The 13,829-nt window shown below is 46.2% G+C and overlaps 1 protein-coding gene across 3 annotated transcripts in view; it reads right to left on the bottom strand.

The window, feature by feature from the left end:
* Positions 1-13,829, bottom strand: part of LOC139553291 (mitogen-activated protein kinase-binding protein 1-like) — a 79,541-nt gene that overhangs the window by 6,988 nt on the left and 58,724 nt on the right. For 2 of the 3 annotated variants that reach the window (XM_071365467.1, XM_071365469.1), the window contains 12 exons: positions 10,014-10,135; positions 8,060-8,135; positions 7,829-7,940; positions 6,512-6,698; positions 5,968-6,122; positions 5,238-5,293; positions 4,868-5,128; positions 4,519-4,643; positions 3,257-3,441; positions 2,708-2,899; positions 2,284-2,359; positions 28-1,016 (listed from right to left, as the gene is read on the bottom strand). In XM_071365467.1, the coding sequence (XP_071221568.1) occupies positions 28-1,016; positions 2,284-2,359; positions 2,708-2,899; positions 3,257-3,441; positions 4,519-4,643; positions 4,868-5,128; positions 5,238-5,293; positions 5,968-6,122; positions 6,512-6,698; positions 7,829-7,940; positions 8,060-8,135; positions 10,014-10,135 (2,536 nt within the window). The remainder of the gene's footprint in view (positions 1-27; positions 1,017-2,283; positions 2,360-2,707; positions 2,900-3,256; positions 3,442-4,518; positions 4,644-4,867; positions 5,129-5,237; positions 5,294-5,967; positions 6,123-6,511; positions 6,699-7,828; positions 7,941-8,059; positions 8,136-10,013; positions 10,136-13,829) is intronic. The other variant, XM_071365468.1, reaches the window with a different exon arrangement.

Genomic DNA, 13,829 nt, shown 5'->3' with positions numbered 1-13,829 from the left:
ATCACAATCACATCCGTAGTGTCTCACCCTCAGTGTGCAGGTTCTGGACTGACTGGGACTTCCTCATGCCTGTAGATGTGAGGTGTGATGCTGCAGCCTTGGCCACAGGGCTGACTATCCTACGGGAGTCCACTGCAGGGTTAAAAAGCTTCTTCCTCAGAGGAGAGGCCCGGAGATTCAGACCCTTCTCCGTAGTGGTAGTGTCCACTACTTCTAGTCTCCCGGTAGTGCCCTTCTGAGATTCTTCTGAGCCCTTTCTCTGGCTGTGGCTCTGGCCCGGGTTGTGGCCTTGGCCCTGGTTGTGGCTCTGGCCCTGGTTGTGGCTCTGGCCCTGGCTGTGGAGTTGGCTCTGGCCCTGGTTGTGGCTCTGGCTGTGGCCTTGGCTGTGGAGTTGGCTCTGGCCCTGGTTGTGGCTCTGGCTGTGGCTCTGGTCCTGGTTGTGGCTCTGGTCCTGGCTGTGGCTCTGGCCCTGGCTGTGGCTCTGGCTGTGGCTCTGGCCCTGGCTGTGGCTCTGGCCCTGGCTGTGGCTCTGGTCCTGGTTGTGGCTCTGGTCCTGGTTGTGGCCTTGGCTGTGGCTCTGGTCCTGGCTCTGGTCCTGGTTGTGGCCTTGGCTGTGGCTCTGGCCCTGGTTGTGGCTCTGGTCCTGGTTGTGGCCTTGGCTCTGGTCCTGGCCCTGGCTGTGGCGTTGGCTCTGGTCCTGGCTGTGGCCTTGGCTCTGGCCCTGGCTGTGGCCTTGGCTCTGGGCCTGGCTGTGGCCTTGGCTCTGGGCCTGGCTGTGGCCTTGGCTCTGGGCCTGGCTGTTGCTCTGGCCCTGGCTGTGGCTTTGGCTCTGGCCTTGGCTCTGGCTGTGGCCTTGGCTCTGGCCCTGGCTGTGGCCTTGGCTCTGGCCCTGGCTGTGGCCTTGGCTCTGGTTGTGCTCCATGAGGGGCCTCACCTCAGAGACCAGGGGCCTCACCACACCGCTGGCTACCTTCCCCTCAACACCGCTCTTCGATGGGAATGGAAAGGCAGTCCTGCTAGAAAGGAAAAACTGTGAGCCATTCAGTTAGGACTGTTTGTCAACATATTCAGTAATCTAAAAGGATAGCTCACTTTTGTGATAGATGAGTGTGGGTTAACAGAATGTTCTTTGGTCAACTAACTGATACACTAAATGGCCAAAAGTAAAAACGAGCACACAGCCATGCAATCTCCATTTACAAACATTGGCAGTAGAATGGCCCATACTGAAGAGCTCAGTGACTTTCAACGTGGCACCGTCATAGGATGCCACCTTTCCAACAAGTCAGTTTGTCAAATTTCTGCCCTGCTAGAGCTGCCCCGGTCAACTGTAAGTGCTGTTTTTGTGAAGTGGAAACGTCTAGGAGCAACAACGGCACAGCCGCGAAATGGTAGGCCACACAAGCTCAAGAACGGGACCGCCGAGTGCTGAAGCGCGTACAAATCATCTGTCCTCAGTTGCAACACTCACTACCCAATTCCAAACTGCCTCTGGCAGCATTAGAACTGTTAGTCGGGAGGTTCATGAAATGGGTTTCCATGGCCGAGCAGCCGCACCAAGCCTAAGATCACCATGCACAATACCAAGCGTCGGCTGGAGTGGTGTAACGCTCGCCGCCATTGGACTCTGGAGCATTGGAAACGCGTTCTCCGGAGTGAGGAATTACGCTTCACCATCTGGCAGTGCGACGTACGAATCTGGGTTTGGCGGATGCCAGGAGAACGCTATCTGCCCCAATGCATAGTGCCAACTGCAACATTTGGTGGAGGAAGAATAACATTCTTGGGCTGTTTTTCATGGTTCGGGTTAGGCTCCTTTGTTCCAGTGAAGAGAACTCTACAGCATACAATGACATTCTAGACGATTCTGTGCAACAGTTTGGGGAAGGCCCTTTCCTGTTTCAGCATGACAATACCCCCGTGCACAAAGCGAGGTCCATACAGAAATGGTTTGTTGATCGGTGTGGAAGAACTTGACTGGCGTGCACAGAGCCCTGACCTCAACCGCATCGAACACCTTTGGGATGAATTGCAACGCTGACTGCGAGCCAGGTCTAATTCCCCAACATCAGTGCCCGACCTCACTAATGCTCGTGGCTGAATGGAAGCAAATCCCCACAGCAACGGTCCAACATCTAGTGGAAAGCCTTCCCAGAATCGTGGAGGCTGTTATACCAGGAAAGGGGGGACCAACTCCATATTAATGCCCATGATTTCAGAATGAGAAGTTCGATGAGCAGGTGTCCACATACTTTTGGACCATGTAGTGTAGGTATGGCATACCTTCCAGTAGAACATTGGGACAGGAACTTGGAGGAGATGCTGACACTGTCAGGGGTGACAACTCTGGTCGGGCTCACTGACAATCAAAGAGGAGAAATACAATGAATACATCTGAAATACTTTTACTATTAACTTGTGTGTGTCTCTATATGTGTATACTATTGTGTCTAATGTACTCCTGGCTGCACAAGTAATTTGTGTGGACAATAAAGTTTGAATTGAATATTCCATGTGCCAGTTGAAAGGGAAGCTTTCATGAATCTCTCTGGGTGCATCCCAATAATATCTATTTTCTCCTGAAGTGTGCACTCGTTCACTACCTCCCACAAATCTAAAAGCACTGAATTGGTGGAGGCATGGGCTAGTGGGAGTTTCCACCACATTTCTTATACCAGTCAAGGAGAGACATATATGCTGTTCTTACCTGGGTTTTTAAGCTCAGCCAGGTTGCCAAAGTGCTGTTTGAGGAAGGCCTCCTGGTCAGGGGTCTTAGGTACTACTGTTGCCCCCTTGGCCTCTCCCCTCCCTACGCCCCCCTCCTCTTCCTCCTCCAGTTCCTCCATGTCCAATTCAGAGGAGTTCCCATCCACACTGAGAGGCTCTGTGGGCTCAGAGTCTGACACAGAGAAAATAGATTTGAAGAACTTTATTTTTCCTGTTAGAACTGTAGTCATACGACACAGAAAACACACAGATATCCAGAGTTGTTAAAAAAAAACATCTGTTTGAATCATGATTGGTGAAAAAAAATAGTTTGTTGTAATTATCCAGGAAATGCAGATGAGCTTTGTGATTTACATAAATTCACTGAAAACCCACACTAACACAGTATTGCACTTTTCATGTAGTCTACTTTCGGCCAGCTAATAGCCTAACCACCGATCAAGCAACATTATGGACTAAACATCAAAAACTGTTGCTGCAGTAATATTTTAGGTCAAATTAAGATCCTATGCCTCTGTGTGTGTCTCACCCTCTCCAGGAGGCTGCTGCTGGCTGTCTGGGCTGGACCATCTGCTGCTGGAGTAGTCCACAGAGCAGGCGCTGTCTGGGCTGTGTTTGTCACGGTGGCCCTGGCTCCACTGGTTGTGGTTCTGGTACCCCTTCACACTCCTGCTGGTCTCAGGCCCGGGCAGTAGCTCTTTCACTAGGTACTCACTATAGAGGAAACACAGATAGTGGATATATGGGTTGGGACTAGGTGGTATGTAAACTGTATATATGGACTACGGTATCTGATATGTAGGGCGCTGGTATTCATAAAGTATCTCAGATTTGTTTTGCTAATCTAGGATAAGGTCTCCCTGGTCTTTTATAATCAAAAAGGCAAAACTGACCCTAGATTAGAACTATACTGCGCAAAAATATAAACACAACATTCAATAATTTCAACGATTTTACTGAGTTACAGTTCAAATAGGGAAATCAGTCATTTGAAATAAATGAATTAGGCCCTAATCTATGGATTTCACATGACTGGGAGCCAGGCCCACCCACTGGGGAGCCAGGCCTAGCAAATCCTAATACGTTTTCCCCCACAAAAGGGCTTTAATACAGACAGAAATACTCCTCAGTTTCATCTGCTGTCCGGGTAGCTGATCCCGCAGGTGAAGAAGCAGGAAGTGTAGGTCCAGGGCTTGCGTGGTTACACGTGGTCTGCGGTTATGAGGCCGGTTGGACGTACTGCCAAATTCTCTAAAACGACTTTGGAGGCGGCTTATTACAGAGAAATTAACATCCAATTCTCTGGCAACAGCTCTGGTGGACATTTCTGCAGTCAGCATGCCAATTGCACGCTCCCTCAAAACATCTGTGGCATTGGGTTGTGACAAAACGGCACATTTTAGAGTGGTCTTTTATTGTCCCCAGCACAAGGTGCACCTGTGTAATGATCATGCTGTTTAATCAGCTTCTTGATATGCCATGCCTGTCAGATGGTTGGAATATCTTGGCAAAGGAGAAATGCTCACTAACAGGGATGTAAAAAAAATGTTTTTGCATATTAAACATTTCTGTGATCTTTTATTTCAGTTCATCAAACATGGGACCAACACTTTACATATTGCATTCATATTTTTGTTCAGTGTAATTTGGGATGCTTTATGAATACAACCCCAGGAGTTTTTTCAGGTCAGAGGCACTTGGTCAGTGAAAACTAAAGGCCCAAACTATGCAGTAATTTTTTGGCCATATACAGTGAGGAGAAAATGAGATACACTTATGGCGAGTGTTTACCTGCCAGCTAAGCTGGCCCTGTCCTCACAGCCCTCGGGGTAGATCACTGAGCCTGTCTCTGGGGTCTGTGGAGAGAACATGATGTAGTGGGGTCGCTGCTGGGACCTCTGCTCAGACTCATCCCCCTGCAAGGAGCAAACAGAGACATTTTAGTATGAGTTCTGATGGTATGAACAAAAAAGTATACTTTATTCTACCTATAAGTGTTCCTATGGGCCCTGGTCAAAAGTAGTGCAGGGATTAGGGTACTATTTGGGACGAAGACAAAGAAGCCTTTTTGAAGTCCACTTTACTTCCACTGTCCTTCCACGAGTGGTTGGATATTTCCCTCTCTCTGTGATCCACTCACCCATGCAGTAAGGGGTTGCAGGCTGATGGTGCTGCCCAGTTCATCCTCCCTGAATGGGTCTCTGAAAGCATCAGGCTGGGTCTTGGTCTTGTTGGGGGAGGAGGGGGGCATGGCGAAGGAATCCAGCTGTCTGAGGTCCAACATGGACTTGACCATCAGCTCCATGCTGACCATGCCTCTGGACCAGCGGCGCCGTGGACGGGGACCCCTTTCCTCACAGTGATGATTGCCCTGGGAGGAACGCCTGCCAAAAGAGCTCTCCTATAGGGACAGACAGACAGACAAGGGTTCAGTTAACAGTTTATAAGGGAAATATTCACTGACTGTGTTACTGGGAAAATATTCACTGACAGTTACAAGAAATACTAACCCTTTTCAGTTCTCTGCCGTGAGAGTTAAGAGAGTTGTGCTTATCGTCTGAGGTGTCTGGAAAGCAAACACAAAACCAACCGATATTTCAGGATGTGTACTGCCATCAACATTGCCATGAAAAAACACATTCTTAATACTGTAGATATAAACTCTGTATACCACTCAGTATATATTGAGTTGCACCACACTGCCTTTTGCTCTCAGAACAGCCTCAATTCGTCGGGGCATAGACGCTGGCCCATGTTGACACCAATGCTTCCCACAGTTGTGTCAAGTTGGCTGGATGTCCTTTGGGTGGTGGACCATTCTTGATACACACGGGCAACTGTTGAGCGTGAAAAACCCAGCAGCGTTGCAGATCTTGACACAAACCGGTGCGCCTGGCACCTACTACCATACCCCGTTCAAAGGTACTTAAATCTTTTGTCTCATTCACCCTCTCTCTCTCTGAATGGCACACATGCACAATCCATGTCTCAATTGTGTCAAGGCTTAAAAAATCCTTCATTAACCGGTCTCCTCCCCTCCATCTATATTGATTGAAGTGGATTTAACAAGTAACATCAATAATGGATTATAGTTTTTACCTGGATTCACCTGGTCAGTTTGTCAGAACTTGTTCTTAATTGATTTGCCAAGTTAAATAAAGGCTAAATTAAAACAAATGCAATAATGTTTTGTATACTCAGTGTATTGTTTGTGTACAAATGTATTTCTGAGATACCAACCTGTCTCTTCCTCTGCACTGCAGCCTGACACCATGTAAGGAGAGATCATCTCTTCCTCATCCTCCTCCTCCTCCTCCTCTATCCCCTCCACCTCTTTGTCGCTGTCAGAGGACATGGTGACTATGGGAGGGGTTCTGTGCACCTCTCTCCTGGTGCTGCACAGAACAGACAGGGAACAGAGCAATCATACTACTAGAAGACAATAGTCAAATGGGGCTGTATGTCTCTGATAATGCAACATGCTACGAAAGGGACACTGGTCATTCACTAGCAACGTTCATAGCGACAAGCCTGTCTTACAAATAATACAGAACACAGGATTAACAGTTGTTTTTCACTCCAATTGTCTTCAGAATGCGTCTCTCATCCAGTGATCACGTTATGTAAACACCATGTTTGCTTTCTAAGGGTATTAGCTAGCACAAAACATGTTATCCAATTAACTGGGTACTCCAAGGAGGCCCTTTGTTTCACTTGGAGCTAACAAGAATAAGAAGGACAGCGACAACAAAACAGGAATAAGTCATGTCAATACGGTAGCTACCTGAGATTGCAAGGTTTGTGAGGTGGGGTCTTCTGAACTGGCTTGCCATTCTGTTTGAGGTCTGACAGACGCTGTCTCATACTGATGGTGAGCTCCGGGGCCAGACGCCACACAAAGATACAGCTGTCACCAGACACAGTTATCATGTGCTTGCAGTCATTGGTGAACTTCATTCCAGTCACAACCTCTGTGAAAAAGAGAAAAGACAAAACAAATGAAAAGGATTAAATCGTCTGGGCACTTTCAGTTCTGGAAAGAAGTAGAAGGTGCTCAACCAACGTGAGCAGAGGTGCAACCTAAAAATGTGTCGTTTTATTAGACAAGTTGAAAAGACTGACGTTTCGGCCTTCAAAGGCCTTCTTCAGAATAATCACAAAGGGAATGGACAAGTTTATATAAGGCATGGGGAAGACAATTAGGACATTAGGACATTTTGACAGATAACTGATCTGTGGAATTCACAGTATGAATTAAGTGTCTCAGATTAGGTTTGCTGATCTAGGATAAGGTCTCCCTGGTCTTTTATAATCTAAAAGGCAAAACTGATCCTAGATCAGAACTATACAGAATAAAAATATAAACGCAACATTCAACAATTTCAACAATTTTACTGATATAAGGAAATCAATAAATTGAAATAAATGAATTAGGCCCTAATCTATGAGTTTCACATGACTGGGAGCCAGGCCCACCCACTGGGGAGCCAGGCCCAGCCAATCCTAATACGTTTTCCCCCACAAAAGGGTTTTATTACAGACAGAAATATCCTGTGTATCTGCTGTCCAGGTAGCTGGTCTCAGATGATCCCGCAGGTGAAGAAGCTGGAAGTGGAGGTCCTGAGCTGGCGTGGTTAAACGTGGTCTGCGGTTATGAGGCCAGTTGGACGTACTGCCAAATTCTCTAAAATAACTTTGTAGGCGGCTTATGGTAGAGAAATGAACATTCAATCCTCTGGCAACAGCTCTGTTGGACATTCCTGCAGTCAGCATGCCAATTGCACGCTCTCTCAAAACTTGAGACATCTGTGGCATTGAGTTGTGTGACAAAACTGCACATTTTAGAGTGGTCTTTTATTGTCCCCAGCACAAAGTGCAGCTGTGTAATGATAATACTATTTAATCAGCTTCTTGATATGCCACACCTGTCAGGTGGATGTATTATATTGGTAAAGGAGAAATGCTCACTAACAAGGGATGTAAACAAATTTGCGAGGGAGAGAGGAAGAAAAGTTCCAGCTGGTTTCTCCGTCTGAACACACTACAGGTTGTCATTCAGCCATTTTGCTGTCTTTTTTCTAACTAAATGGGTTATTTTTACCAGAGTGTCCAAACATGGTGGCCACACACTCTCCAGAGTAGTAGTCAAAGATGCTGATGTTCTTGTCTGAGCAGCTGGTGGCCACATACAGCCCTGAGGGGTCGGTCTGAACCTGGGGAGAGGAGAAGAAGGATTTAAACACCACTTGGAGTGCACATTATTATAAACCAGCAATCTGTGTTGTCAAATGAGTCTTCACAGTGACACTACATTACATGAAAACATGCAAACCTTGATAACAGTGCCATCCTCTCCTTGGGAGCCCTTGTACAGTTTCTTCTGTTTGCCGTTACTGATGTTGAAGATTCTGTGGGAGGGGAACTAAGAGTTAGACAAAAGGACAGGTCTAGAGACTTGACACCTCCACACACGCAGGTGTGCCTGTGTTGATCTCAACATGAAACACACCAACAGCTCAATACTCCAGGAGTAAATCACAAAGACAGTTCTGCTGTTGAAGCACAAGTGGGTTAATCAATCCTCTGTTTTATCCACTGTCAGCGCGTCTCTACACAAGAACAACGGAGGACGATAAGTCGATAACCCAAAGTCAGACACGTCTATCCATTTACATCCTGCCTCAGCAGTTAAGGTTATGACCCCACGACTTTCAGATCAAGGGACTGAGTCATCTGACCTAGGGAGTTCAAGGAAACACGAGACTGTGTTTTGTTCATGAGTCAGTGAACTCTGTGCCACATAGTGTGCTAACAGCACAGCAGCTCAGCTGGTAAGCATGTCTCTCCCCAGCTGACCACATGGGGTCACTAACAGCCTAACTGGTGTATTTCCAAGAAGTGCAGGAAGGAAAGACCAGCAGCCACCAGCTGGCAGACAACCACCCACAAGGCCCAGCCAGGGCCCAGTCAGGGCCCAGCCAACCTTGGGAGGAGTTGGCAGAGTGTGGGCTGAGGGCAGCCAGTCAACCTTTGGTTCTCACTCTTAAGCACCGCTGCTTAGTTACATAAGGAACAAACCAGAGCCTGTTAAACAAAAACCCTTTAACTCTACAACCTACATTTAATCATTAAAGTGCAGTGAGATGTCCTAGTTTTCATAGCAGCATGAGGTGTGTTTACAGTTGACTTAAAGAGTCTCCAGCTGAGGGAAAGCCCTTTTTGGACTGTTGTACTACTCTGCCACATTCCTCCAATTTACACCAACTGATACGTAAAGCAGTACACTATAACTTGAGGGTGGTTGTTAACATCATTTGAAGGTGATTGTTTGAATTTTCTCCATTATGGTTGAATTTTCCATATTAACTTTGACTTTCATAGCGTGTTGTTACTGTTGTTGACACAAGGTGGAGTATGTGAGTGAAAGATGGAAACACTTGTGCAGGCAGGCAGACCGAGGCATGAGTAGGATAAACTCAGGTCAGGCACATGGACAGCAGCTGTAGCTGTAGTCTGTAGCTGCAGATAGCTAAAGACAGAACAAGCCAGGGGCAAGGCCCATAATCTAATCCGCCCTGTGTCGACAACACCTGAGTTAAGGGATAATCCACCTGCTAGGGAGGGATGACCTGACAGATTACTGAGGGAGAGAGGTCACACGTACTCACAAAGAAACACACGTGCACAGACACTAATATATACACGCACACATGCATACACATGGACACACACACACACTGACGTACAAACACACGTACACAGAAACACAAATCCATACTGTTAGATTCTGGGTTAAACTTGGAACATTGTTATACTCAGCAGTATAGTATCTGAGGGGTGAAAGAGACTGGTTTTTACATCAGAAGTTAATGGTTATCTGGAGAAGCCAGATGGCTTTGGAATGTGTTGGGTGGATGGGAGGAAGTCACAGGATTGCTATAGTGGATACGGATGGACTGTGGATTACGCAAATGAGGGGTTGAGGTCAGGTCAGATCCCCTTATGGGAGAAATGATGGTTTATTACCCTAATACTTTGTCTTCCTGTCAAACCATAAAAGATGTAAGCATCGGAGAGAAGCAGGAGTGCCTAAATTGGAGTATATATACTTGTGTTGGTGGAAACATGTTTTGTCTGAATGCTGTATTGACTCTCTGGGAAGAAATAAACTTGGTTAAGCTTTCATAATGTCCGGTTGAGTGTTTTCCTCTGAGAATTAGAACCTAACAAAAACAAGTCAGCCAGAGAAACAGAGACAGACAAGGACAGGTAGACTAGGCCCCCACCTAACGCTGCGGTCTTGACAGCCAATTGCTGCGTACTTCCTGGTGGGGTCGATATCCATGTCATACAGCGTCGTCTTGCGTACGATGTGGTGGGTGCGGGTAAACACTGTCCCTTCATCTGACTGTAAACAAAACAAGATGTTAACATAACAAGAGGTTAAAACAGGTCCGTCACTCACTGCCATGCTAGACCATTAACACTACTGTAAATGCTCCAATGCGTAATGACAGTTTTGGCAGACATACAGTTGAAGTCGGAAGTTTATATACACCTTAGCCAAATACATTTAAACTCAGTTTTTCACAATTCCTGAGATTAAATCCCAGTAAAAATTCCATGTCTTTGGTCAGTTAGGATCACCACTTTATTTCAAGAATGTAAAATGTCAGAATAATAGTAGAGAATGATTTATTTCAGCTTTTATTTATTTCATCACATTCCCAGTGGGTCAGAAGTTTACATTACTCAATTAGTATTTGGTAGCATTGCCTTTAAATTGTTTAACTTAGGTCAAACGTTTCAGGTATCCTTCCACTAGCTTCCCACAATAAGTTGGGTGAATTTTGGCCCATTTGTCCTGACAGAGCAAAGAGTAACTGAGTAACTGAGTCAGGTTTGTAGGCCTCCTTGCTCGCACATGCTTTTTCAGTTCTGCCCACAGATTTTCTATAGGATTGAGGGCTGGGCTTTGTGATGGCCACTCCAATACCTTGACTTTGTTGTCCTTAAGCCATTTTGCCACAACTTTGGAAGTATGCTTGGGGTCATTGTCCATTTGGAAGACCCATTTGTGACCAAGCTTTAACTTCCTGACTGACGTCTTGAGATGCTGCTTCAATATATCCACATCTATTTTGTGAAATGCACCAGTCCCTCCTGCAGCAAAGCACCCCCACAACATGATGCTGCCACGCCCGTGCTTCACGGTTGGGATGGTGTTCTTCGGCTTGCAAGCCTCCCCCTTTTTCCTCCAAACATAACGATGGTCATTATGGTCAAACAGTTCTATTTTTGTTTCATCAGACCAAAGGACATTTCTCCAAAAAGTACGATCTTTGTCCCCATATGCAGTTGCAAACCCTAGTCTGGCTTTTTTATGGCGGTTTGGGAACAGTGGTTTCTTCCTTGCTGAGCGGCCTTTCAGGTTATGTCGATATAGGACTTGTTTTACTGTGGATATAGATACTTTTGTACCTGTTTCCTCCAGCATCTTCCAAAGGTCCTTTGCTGTTGTTCTGGGATTGATTTGCACTTTTCGCACCAAAGTACGTTCATCTCTAGGAGACAGAATGCGTCTCCTTCCTGAACGGTATGACGGCTGCGTGGTCCCATGGTGTTTATACTTGCGTACTATTGTTTGTACAGACGAACGTGTTACCTTCAGGTGTTTGGAAATTGCTCCCAAGGATGAACCAGACTTGTGGAGGTCTACAATTTATTTGCTGAGGTCTCAGCTGATTTCTTTGGATTTTCCCATGATGTCAAGCAAAGAGGCACTGACTTTGAAGGTAGGCCTTGAAATACATCCACAGGTAAACCTCCAATTGACTCAAATGATGTCATTTAGCCTATCAGAAGCTAAAGCCATGACATCATTTTCTGGATTTTTCCAAGCTGTTTAAAGACTATCAGAAAGAATGATGGTACTTGAATGAGTGAGTCACTCAGCTTTATGTAGGTGCCGGCTTTATGACTGTGTTATCAACTTGATAATATATAACGATATTTTGGAGGTTATTTTGTTTTCAAAAAAATGAAAGTGAGCAATTGTAATCTGAATAAAGGCCAAAATAATATTTGTAAAGGCCAAAATATTTATTTATGTTTTTAGAGGGAAAGAAACGCTGGGCCAATTGTGCGCCGCCCTATGGGACTCCCAATCACGGTCGGATGTGATACATGATAATACTTTTTGTGGTATTATTTGTTTTGTCTTTTTTGGTGGATTAAACTGAAATTGCAACCAATCACGGCCGGTTGTGATACAGCCAACCTAATTGAGAAATACATTTGAGGATAGAATTCTCCCCCTACCCTCCTTTTAGGCAAGTTTATTGTCCAGCTACCTACTAATAGCCATAATGGCGCTGTACAACATGACCGTGTGTGTTTGAAAGAGTATTTTCCAGTAAGCAACAATTTGTTTACCTTCATTAGAAAACTTTGTTCCAATATATCTGTAATTCAGTGATATTTATTCCCATAGTAATTCGTTATGGATCCATAACTAAATAAACGTCGGCATTTTGAAAGAGTATTTTTATCATTATTTTATTAACGAAAGCATAAAGATGCTATTATTAGTTTGAACGTGAAGACTAGCACTAAGAACAGCGGGAACGTTTCCCTAGTCAGCGCCATTATTAGTGCAATGCCCCTTAAAGTGTTGCTCTGTGCTACCCAGTGTGGTGGGGTGGGGGTCCACCCCCCATGGGCTAGGTCCATCTTCTGTGCGCGGCTCTGCGGCCCATCCCGTGCCCCTGGCCCTCGTGCCTTGAACCTCACGCGCTTTCAGTGGATACAGCTGGAGAGCTGCAAGGCAATCCTATTGTGCCCCACTCGGGAGCCATGACCAACATGGCCATTATAAACTCAGCAAAAAAATAAACGTCCCTTTTTCAGGACCATGTCTTTCAAAGATAATTCGTAAAAATCCAAATAACTTCACAGATCTTCATTGTAAAGGGTTTAAACACTGTTTCCCATGCTTGTTCAATGAACCATAAACAATTAATGAACATGCACCTGTGGAACGGTCGTTAAGACACTAACAGCTTACAGATGGTAGGCAATTAAGGTCACAGTTATGAAAACTTAGGACACTAAAGAGGCCTTTCTACTGACTCTGAAAATCACCAAAAGAAAGATGCCCAGGGTCCCTGCTCATCTGCGTGAATGTGCCTTAGGCATGCTGCAAGGAGGCATTAGGACTGCAGATGTGGCCAGGGCAATAAATTGCAATGTCCGTACTTTGAGACGCCTAAGACAGGAGACAGGACGGACAGCTAATCATCCTCACTGTGGCAGACCACGTGTAACAACACCTGCACAAGATCGGTACATCCGAACATCACACCTGCGGAACAGGTACAGGATGGCAACAACAACTGCCCGAATTACACCAGGAATGCACAATCCCTCCATCAGTGCTCAGACTGTCCACAATAGGCTGAGAGAGGCTAGACTGAGGGCTTGTAGGCCTGTTGTAAGGCAGGTCTTCACCAGACATCACTGGCAACAACGCCGCCTATGGGCACAAACCCACCATTGCTGGACCAGACAGGACTGGCAAAAAGTGCTCTTCACTGACGAGTCGCGGTTTTGTCTCACCAGGGGTGATGGTCGGATTCGTGTTTATCGTCAAAGGAATGAGCGTTACACCGAGGCCTGTACTCTGGAGCGGGAGGTGGAGGGAGATGGAGGGTCCGTCATGGTCTGGGGCGGTGTGTCACAGCATCATCGGACTGAGCTTGTTGTCATTGCAGGCAATCTCAACGCTGTGCGTTACAAGGAAGACATCCTCCTCCCTCATGTGGTACCCTTCCTGCAGGCTCATCCTGACATGACCCTCCAGCATGACAATGCCACCAGCCATACTGCTCGTTTTGTGCGTGATTTCTTGCAAGACAGGAATGTCAGTGTTCTGCAATGGCCAGCGAAGAGCCCGTATCTCAATCCCATTGCGCACGTCTGGGACCTGTTGGATCGGAGGGTGAGGGCTAGGGCCATTCCCCCCAGAAATGTCCGGGAACTTGCAGGTGCCTTGGTGGAAGAGTGGGGTAACATCTTACAGCAAGAACTGGCAAATCTGGTGC

Source organism: Salvelinus alpinus, chromosome 25 (assembly GCF_045679555.1).
Source record: "Salvelinus alpinus chromosome 25, SLU_Salpinus.1, whole genome shotgun sequence".
In the NCBI taxonomy this organism is placed as follows: domain Eukaryota; kingdom Metazoa; phylum Chordata; class Actinopteri; order Salmoniformes; family Salmonidae; genus Salvelinus; species Salvelinus alpinus.
Note: the sequence above shows the minus strand (reverse complement) of the source record. Positions and strands in the feature narration are given on the sequence as shown.